This window comes from Lathyrus oleraceus, chromosome 7 (assembly GCF_024323335.1).
Source record: "Lathyrus oleraceus cultivar Zhongwan6 chromosome 7, CAAS_Psat_ZW6_1.0, whole genome shotgun sequence".
Taxonomy (NCBI): Eukaryota; Viridiplantae; Streptophyta; class Magnoliopsida; order Fabales; family Fabaceae; genus Lathyrus; species Lathyrus oleraceus.
This window is the reverse complement of record NC_066585.1, coordinates 388799303-388809273: the sequence shown is the minus strand read 5'-3', so window position 1 is coordinate 388809273 and position 9971 is coordinate 388799303. Positions and strand designations below refer to the sequence as shown.

Below are 9971 nucleotides of genomic sequence, written 5' to 3'. Positions count from 1 at the left end.
GCATTCAGACCAGTTTTCCGATATTCAGATCGAAGTGGCATTCAGGCCAATTTTCCGATGTTCAGATCGAAGAAGGTTCCGACGTTCAGGTCGATGCGACTTGTGGCATTCAGGCCCATTTTCCGATGTTCAGATCGAAATCCTTTCCAGTATTCAGACTGATGAGCGGCATTCAAGCCATGGTTATTTATGTGTTACCATTTATTTTGGTATCCAGTTTAACATTCTTTTTCGATATTCAAACTGACTCTCACCGTACCAGACGGATTCTTCTTTCAAGACCACCTCTTTGCCGATTCTGACAGACATTGTTACTTCACTTCACTTCAGTGCAAATTTTTGGGCTTTTATTGTATTCAATCCCTTGATACCTCGAGAGCACGAAAGCAGCTGTCATCTTCCTTCCGGATCTCCAGTTGATTGAATAGGGGCAGCTGTAATACCCCAAAATTTACCCTTCATTTTTCCTAAAAAAAAAAAAAAAAAAAAAAAAAAAAAAAAAAAAAACGAAAACGAAAAAAAAAATATTTAATTAATTAATTAATTAAATAAATAAATAAATAAAATAAATAAAATATAACAAATTATTTTGGACTTGGGTCTCCCTCATTTGAGCCCATTACTCACGAAAATCAGTCTATAAATACTGAAGTTTCAGTAGAGGAAAACACACTTGGAGTTACACTGGGAGATTCACTTGAGAAAAAGGGAGAGAAGCAAAATACTCTGAGGTTTCCTTGGAACAAAACCCCGAGGAAAAAGATAGTGAGAGAAGAACTAACAGAGTTCAGAGCAGCCTCCAAACCCTGAAGGGAAATCAACTTGTAAACCTGACGGGTGCAACTCAATTTCAATCAAGCTCTCCAATCAGGTTTGCCCTATATCCATCATCTTTATGCCTTTAATTTGAATGCTCTAAATATATGAGGTATTATGGGTGAATTTGATACCCTTTTGATGCATGTGTTTGACAAGAGGTTTAGGCCTCCTACCCTTTATTGCTTTTTGTGAATTGAAAGGGCATGATTCATGTGGTTACATTTTGATTTGAGGGCAACTCTTGGTTACCCTATTTTGTTTCACTAACCCTTTTGTTGAGTTTTTGTGAAGGCACATGACTTTTGCAGGGATAACTTGCGTGGTTTCCCACTTTATTTGTGGGATACCCCTAGAGGTTTCATTCCGATTACCTGTACTGACTCACTTTCTTTGATGGTGTTTAGCTTGGAAGGATCCCTGGGTTTCCCATTCCTTTAATTGCTGTAACTTCGGATCTTTATCCGTGTGGTAATTTTTCCCTTTCTCATACTTTATCGCTTTCTTAGCTGGAAGACCTCGATAGGAGGCAATGTTTGAGCCCCTTGGTGGCATTTTACTTTGAGATACATGTTTTGTGTTTTGTATTCATATCCCTGCAGGTAGCGCGGTTCCTTCGTCAAGGACTGCCTTTTTGCCCTTGAGCATCCCAAACCCTAACCCTTTATTGATTTTTCTTCTCCATAACACACGTTTACTCCTTCTACTACAGGCGAGTAAGTCTCCAAAGGTCGAGCATCCGGTAGATTGCGTAGTAACGTTGTTCACCCAAAACCCAATCCATAACCCCGTAGTTAGCCGAACTACGGCTTGCTCTGATTCTTATTCCAGATGAGATACGTAGGCATAAGACGCGATGTCTTAGCGAGCACACATCCCCTTAACCCATAGGTCAGCCGAGCTACGAAGACTCTGATTCTCATATTCAAATGAGATACGTATGCAGTGGATGCGACATCCGCGCGAGTCATTTCTCTTAACCTTTTTAGTAAATAAACACGTTAGGTAAACCCACACCCTTTAGACAAAAACTACAAAAGTGGATCCCGTAGAGTACTATGGATGCGTAGGGGTGCTAATACCTTCCCTCCGCATAACCGACTCCCGAACCCAAGATTTGGTTGCGAGACCCCGTCTTGTCCTTTCCTTTTTCAGGTTTACTTCGAGCGTTTCCTTTCCCTCCTTTGGGATGAATAACGCACGGTGGCGACTCTTCTGTCATTCTCTTTCGCCGGTTGTTTTTTTCGCACACTGTATTTTTCAGGTTGCGACACTCGGGAGCGTGAGTTCGGGTTGTGTCTTTCATCCACTAACCATCTTTCCATCACGCCTCTGGTTTTTATCCATCAATCTGTAACCCAACATCCAAACAGTTGAAAATAAAAGAAATCAAAGGAAAATTAACTTAAAAATTGAAAAACCAAAACGGAAAATAAATTAAAACAATGAAAGGAACCCCCCCACACTTGAACTAAACATTGACCCCAATGTTTGAACCCAAATGCAAGAGGGACTTAGAGTGCCTACTGCGGAGGAGGGTGCTGTGGAAATTGCAACATCATATGTTGCATCATCCTTTGAATATCATCAATGGCAACCCCTTGACGGAGCTGCTCTGTCACGATCCGATCAATCTCCGCTCCCTGGCGAGCCTGCTCGACATGGAACTGATCCATGTCCATGGGTGTCCATCCAGCAGAGGAGGCTCCCATACCTCTGTGGTGAGAGGTGTGAGGGTGAGGAACAGCCCTCTCCCTTGCCGGTGCATCTTCCTCCCTCGTATCACCTGCAAAAAATTCATCTTCTCCCGCCTCTTCGGGGTCAACAGAGGTATACAACCAATTCTCATTGTTATCAACGTTAGTTTTATCAGTGTTCGGTAAGCGGAACAGCCTGCGTGTTCGGCTTACCAACACATACCCATGACGGCTTTGTTCGAGCATGCCTTGCGTACACAGGGCATTGAGGTCAAGCTTACCCAACGCCTGCATCGGGGTTTCTCCGTCCAACACCGGCCTACAACCACACCAGTCAGCAATTTGTGTTATCATACCTCCCACAGAAATGGCTCCTGAGCTGGCACGCCCCATGGTACCTAAATGGTCCGCGGCGAATGCCGCCACATTCACTGGTTCCTCATTCACCATGGCATGCATCAAAAATAACTCCCGCTTTGCCGCTACACCTGTACTATCTCCTCGTCCAAACAAGGTGAATGCTAACCCTTTTTGAGCATATCGGAAGCACGGGTTTTGAATCCATGACGCCTTTGCACTCCGGGGTTCGTACTGTGGTAAACCTGTAATAGAGGACCAAAAGGAACCTGCAGAAAAGTCATTTGGCACTGCCCCGGATCCTACCAATGGTAACCGGAGGCATTGCCCAAGCTGAATAACCGACATCGAGTAATCTTCGTTATAAAGTCGGAAACTCATAGTGCCAAAATATTCATAGACATGACCAGTCCAATTTTTTTCCAGTTTAAATTTAACAGTGCTTAGGAATTCTAGAGTGATGCGTTCATAGGTAGGCATATCAACATGCATAAATTCAAAAATACCTAAATTGTGGAACATTTGGGATACATCATCTAGAATTCCTAATGCACTCATAGTGTCATCACAAACATACCTTGTAGGTACAAGCTTCCTTTTAAGGTGGGTCTTGTACCTTTCGACATGATCATCATCCTCAAAAATGATTCCGTGTGCGTTTGGCATCCGCCGGGACCTTTGTCTCGGTCTTCAGGTCTCTACCACGGCCTTTCCTCGGTCGGCTCTTTTCGGGGGCATAATGGTCACCTGAAAAAGTTAGCAGAAAAAAATAGTGGAGATAGGGAAAAATAATACCGTCACGGTGTAGAGTGCGAGAAACGACCCAGCTTTTGTGAAGGAACTTTGAAAAACAATGGTTGGATGATGATGAAATATGAGGTTTAAGGTGAAGGAGGTTATGGAGTTTGAGAGATTTGAGAGAAAAATAGGGTTGGAAGAGATGAAGTGGCTGAAAAGTGAGTGGGGGAGTGGTAAAAGGTATTTAAAGACGTGTGGGCCCAACTCCAACGTCTCTAAAATTTAAAAAATTTTCAGAGTTTCGCACTGTAACACGGCCCGTGCTGGACCACACGGCCGGCCGTGTTGCCTCCCTGGAAAATGTATGGGGACAAGGCCATGTGAGCAACACGGCCCGTGCTGGCACACACGGCTGCCCGTGTTGCTCCTCTGGAAAATGTATGAGGAAATTGGTAAGCCTGCAACACGGCCCGTGCTAGACAACACGGCCGACCGTGTTGCACCCCTGTCTTGCACTTTTCTCTTTATACGTCCCCAGTCAAACACCTTAGTTGTTACCCCATTCAAATTTTTCACCTTCACCAGTAGCACACTGTGATTACCTACAAACATTCAAACTCAAATAAAAAATAAAAATAGAAACACAAACAAATTCATTAGAGAGAAAAAAATTGAAAACCCGTGGGTTGCCTCCCACGAAGCGCTTCGTTTAACGTCGCATGGCTCGACGGTTGTTCCTCTCATCCTGTGAGACGAGCAACATGTATTTGACCAATTTCTTGTCCTTGGTAATACGGCTTTAACCTCTGACCGTTGACTTTGAATGTATCCCCATTTGCTTGATTCTTTAATTCAATCGCTCCATGTGGGAAAACTTTGTGAACAACAAACGGGCCTGACCATTTGGATTTCAACTTCCCAGGGAATAATTTCAATCGAGAATTATACAAAAGGACCAGTTGTCCTTCATAAAACTCTTTTTTCACTATCCTTTTATCATGCCATTTCTTTGTTTGGTCTTTATAGACCTTAGCATTTTCATAAGCACGATTCCGAAATTCTTCTAATTCATGGAGCTGAAGGATCCGAGAACTTCCTGCCTTGGATAAATCCATATTCAAAAAATTTGAAGCCCAAAATGCCTTGTGTTCTAATTCAAGCGGTAGATGGCAAGCCTTGCCGTAAACTAACTGGTATGGTGACATACCAATTGGTGTTTTGAAAGCCGTTCGGTAAGCCCAAAGTGCATCATCCAACTTGCTTGCCCAATCCTTGCGGGATGAGTTTACGGTCTTTTCAAGGATTTGTTTGAGTTGCCTGTTTGACACTTCCACCTGCCCACTAGTTTGAGGGTGGTACGGAGTCGCAATTCGATGCTTCACATTATACTTCAAGAGGAGCTTCTCCATAAGATGGTTCAGAAAATGTGTTCCTTCATCACTTATTAAAGCTCTTGGTACTCCGAACCTCGCAAAGATAGTCTCCTTTAGAAACCTAATCACCACTCGAGCATCATTAGTTGGTAGGGCCACGGCCTCCACCCACTTTGAGACATAATCCACCGCCACTAAGATGTACTGCTTCCCAAAAGATGGTGGGAAGGGACCCATGAAATCGATACCCCACACATCAAAGAGTTCAACTTCTAACATGGCATTTTGGGGCATCTGATTTCTTTTTGAGATGTTTCCCGTTCTCTGGCATTTGTCGCACTCTTTAATTATTTGTTGAGCATCTTTGAATAAAGTTGGCCAGTATAACCCAGATTGGAGAACCTTGGCGGCGGTTCTGTCACCACTAAAGTGTCCTCCATAGTCGGAGTCGTGGCATGCTTTCAACACATCCCTTTGTTCCTCCTCTGGAACACATCTCCTGATAAGTCCATCCACTCCTCTCTTATACAAGAAAGGATCGTCCCACAAGTAGAACCTGCAATCATGCACAAACTTTTTCTTCTTGTTAGCATCAAAATCATCGGGGATTATCCCACCGACCAGATAGTTTGCATAATCGGCAAACCAAGGCACTCCGTTGAAAGCGAGGATCTGTTCATCGACGAACTCGTCCTTTATTGGACGCTTGTCTTCTGTCTCTTCGATAGGTGATATACGGGAGAGGTGATCGGCAACAGTGTTCTCACATCCTTTCTTGTCACGAATCTCCACATCAAACTCTTGAAGGAGTAAGATCCACCTAAGAAGTCTTGGCTTAGAGTCCTGTTTAGCAAAAAGATACTTCAAAGCAGCATGGTCAGTATACACAATGACTCTAGAACCCAGCAGATATTGCCTGAATTTATCAAAGGCGTACACTACGGCTAACAACTCCTTTTCAGTTGTCGCATAATTCATCTGTGCGGGGTTCAACACATCACTAGCATAGTAAATGACATGTAACAATTTTTCTCGACGCTGCCCCAGAACTGCCCCCACTGCAATATCACTTGCATCACACATTATCTCAAAAGGAAGAGACCAGTCCGGGGCTACAACAATAGGTGCTGATACTAATTTTTGCTTTAGTGTTTCAAACGCCACAACACAGTCTTTATCAAAAACAAAGGTATTATCCTTAACTAAAAGAGTCGTTAAGGGTTTTGCTATTTTAGAGAAATCTCTTATGAACCTACGGTAAAAACCCGCATGCCCTAAGAAACTTCTAATACCTTTTTCATTCATCGGTGGGGGAAGCTTTGAGATGACTTCAGTCTTTGCTTTGTCCACTTCTATTCCTTTGTAGGAAATTTTGTGACCCAAGACTATCCCTTCACATACCATGAAGTGACACTTTTCCCAGTTCAGGATAAGATTTATTTGTTGGCACCTTTCTAACACCAGAGCAAGGTTAGTCAAGCAATTATCGAAAGACTTACCAAAAACTGAGAAATCGTCCATGAAGACTTCCATATGCTTCTCAAGCATATCTGCAAAGATTGATTGCATGCATCTCTGAAACGTTGCTGGTGCATTACATAACCCGAATGGCATTCTTCTGTAGGCAAAAATACCAAAAGGGCATGTAAATGCGGTCTTCTCCTGATCCTCTGGTGCAACAGCTATCTGATTGTATCCCGAGTAGCCATCGAGGAAGCAATAATAGTCATGACCGGCTAACCTTTCCAACATCTGATCAATGAATGGTAAGGGAAAATGGTCCTTCCTGGTGGCAAGATTCAGTCTTCTATAGTCGATGCATACCCGCCAACCCGTGACTGTCCTTGTTGGTATCAACTCGTTCTTCTCATTTTTTATCACTGTAGTTCCACCTTTCTTTGGCACCACATGAACCGGACTTACCCACGAACTATCAGATATGGGATAAATCATCCCTGCATCTAACAGTTTAACCACCTCTTTTCTGACCACTTCCTTCATTGCTGGGTTAAGTCGTCGTTGAGGTTGGACAACCGGCTTGTGATCATCTTCCATGAGAATTTTGTGCATGCATATTGTGGGGTTTATTCCCTTCAAATCCTCAATAGACCAGCCAATAGCACTCTTATGTTTTTTTAAAACTTTGACAAGCTTATTTCCTGAAGAACTTCTAGATGTGAACTTATGATGGCCGGGCACTTACTCTCTGTGTCTAGGAATACATATTTGAGGTTTTCCGGGAGTTGTTTCAATTCGGTCCCCTTCTTTTGTTCATCTTTCTTTTCTTCCACTAAGGGCTGCCGTAAATCTTCCCACCGGTTGTGCCGATAACCTTTGAAAGGTGGTGATGCTTCCATCATGACTACTACTTCCATATCTTTCTCGTCAACTATTTCCTCTTCGTTAAAAATTGATAGACTCAACACTCTTTCCAAAGGTAATTTTTGTGTTGTCAAGCAATTTTTCTTCTCACATATTTGATCAATTATCTCAATATGTTGACTAGTGGCAACGTCATCCTTGTACTTCATGGTGTTTCGCACATCAATTTTTAACTCTTCATCATACACTTTCAAAGTCATCGTGCCTTCTTCTATGTCGATCAAACATCTCCCGGTCTCTAAAAATGGTCTCCCCAAAATGATTGGTATCTCTTCATCTTCCGGCATCTCCAAAATGACAAAATCCACCGGAAACACAAACTTGTCAATCTTTACTAGCACATCTTCTACTATCCCATAAGGTCTCTTCACAGAGTGGTCAGCAAACTGAAGTGTCATTCTTGTATCTTGAATTTTTCCTATCCCCAACCTCTTATAAATGGACAGCGGCATAAGGCTTACACTCGCTCCCAAATCAATTAGAGCTTTCTTGAAGGATCTATCTCCAATGGTACAAGGAATAGTTACAGAACCTCGATCCTTCTTCTTCACCGGAACCTTCATACCCTGCAAAATGGCACTACAAGTTTCCGTTAGAATGATCGGGTTAGTCTCTATGGTCCGCTTCTTCGAGATGATGTCTTTCATGAACTTAGCGTAGGTAGGCATTTGCTCAAGCGCCTCCAAGAACGGGATGTTTAGCTCAAGCTTTTTAAACATCTCCAGGAACTTCTCAAAGTTTTTCTCATGCTGCCCTTTCTTCTTATTTCTTGTTGGGTATGGTAGTTTGACAGCCGGTTTTGGATCAATAACTTTGTCTTTTACCACTCTTTCATCACTAGTGACCTCTTCGTTCGCGACCTCATTTTCTTTATCTCTAGATCAACTTCAAGCAATAAGTCTTCTTCTTCAGAACTCTTTTCAGGTACTTCTTTCGACTTACCCTTCCTTGTGGTCACCGCATTCACATGATTATTTTCTCTTGGATTAGTAATCGTAGAACTCGGTAACACGCCTTGTTGTTGAGAACCCGCTAGTTGTTGGGCTATCTGACTCATCTGTATTTCAAGATTCTTAATTGAAGCACCTGTGTTTTTTAAATTACTTCGAGTCTCTTCTTGAAATTGCGAGCTTTGAGCGGCCATCTTTTCAATGGCAAGCTCCCAATCAGCTTTTCTTGGTACCTGTTGCTGAAACTGTTGTTGATATGGTTGTTGTTGCTGAGGTCGAAACTGTTGTTGCTGTGGTTGGTTCTGCACATGTCCTTGTTGATCCTTCCATGAGAAATTTGGATGGTTTTTCCAACCCGGATTGTAGGTATTCGAATAAGGATTGTTCTGCCTTAGGAACTTAATCTCCTCAATTTGTTGTGCGGTTGCAACGCAATGTGCAGTAAGATGAGGTCCTCCATAAATTTCACAATTACTAGCTTGCGTTGGTTGAACCGGTTGAACTTGTGCCACAGTTTGAGTATCGATAGCCATCTTCTTCAGTCTTCTTTCTACTTCAGCTGCTACTTGATCTTCCATCTTCACCACTTGACTTGCCAATTTCAGGTCAATTATCCCTTCGGGTTGACTCACACTGCGGTCATACAACTCCAGGTGCTCATTGGCTGCAATGGCTTCGATAATCTTTTTAATACCAGTGGCCGTTGTAAAGTTGGTTGAGCCACCAGCTGCTGTGTCAATGAGTTGCTTAGTCTTCATCCGAAGACCATTTACAAAATTCTGCATTTGCTCCGTTGCATCCATATTATGTGTAGGACATGCAACCAACAATCGTTTAAACCTTTTATACGCATCTCCAAGTGACTCTCCTTCCTTCTGTTTAAAATTCACTATGTCGTACCTCTTTCGGATGTACACAGAAGCCGGAAAGTACTCGTTGAGAAAAGTTGTCTCCATCTGTTGCCAAGTTGTGATGCTTCCAGCAGGTAAAGAGTAGAACCACTCTTCAGCATCTTCTGACAATGTAAACGGAAACATGACCAGCTTCTTAGCTTCCTCAGAATGCCCCTCAATCTTTAACGACGTAGTCATAGTCAGAAACCTTTGCAAATGCTTGTTGGCATCTTCGTTAATTTTTCCTGAGAAAGGTCTCCTTTCTAATTGCCGTATCGTTGAGGGATGAAGTTGAAAGTGGGCAACATTGACTGGTTGATTCACGATTGTCATCCTTCCAGGCGGGGCATTAGCTACCCCGTAATCACCTAATAATCTCTCTGCAGGAGGTGGGTCAGCTGCCATAGTTTCAGGTTCGGTATCAGAATTTCCAGAATCAGAGTGTTCCGAATGAATTGAAACGGTTCCCTCTTTCTCAAAATCAGAAACTATCAGCGGTTCTTCTGTCACTTCCAGTCTGTCGTGTCGGGCTTTTCTTATTCGTGCTCGCAACGATCGTTCTGGTTCTGCGTCAAAAAGAAATTCAGCTGAGGCCTTACCTCGCATAAAATATTAGACAGTGGTTAGGATAGACACAGTGAAATAAACAAATAAAAATAAAGTAAAATTTTAGTTGTAGAGCAACAAAATTCCAATTGAATAATTATTAACAGATAGTTTGGAAGTCCCCGGCAACGGCGCCAAAAACTTGATCGGGAAAATAGC

General features: G+C 42.7%; 2 protein-coding genes across 2 annotated transcripts; both read right to left on the bottom strand.

Moving 5' to 3' along the window:
* Nucleotides 1-7116: 7116 nt before the first annotated feature.
* LOC127103971 (uncharacterized) lies at nt 7117-8082 on the bottom strand. Its single transcript, XM_051041195.1, has 2 exons — nt 7699-8082; nt 7117-7650 (listed from the first exon to the last, which is right to left on the bottom strand). The coding sequence occupies exons 1-2, from the start codon at nt 8080-8082 to the stop codon at nt 7117-7119; spliced, it is 918 nt and encodes a 305-aa protein (XP_050897152.1).
* Nucleotides 8083-8183: 101 nt separating this feature from the next.
* Nucleotides 8184-9611, bottom strand: LOC127103970 (uncharacterized). The gene is made up of 2 exons (XM_051041194.1): nt 9204-9611; nt 8184-9092 (listed from the first exon to the last, which is right to left on the bottom strand). Exons 1-2 carry the CDS (start codon nt 9609-9611, stop codon nt 8184-8186), a joined length of 1317 nt encoding a protein of 438 aa, XP_050897151.1.
* Nucleotides 9612-9971: the final 360 nt, after the last annotated feature.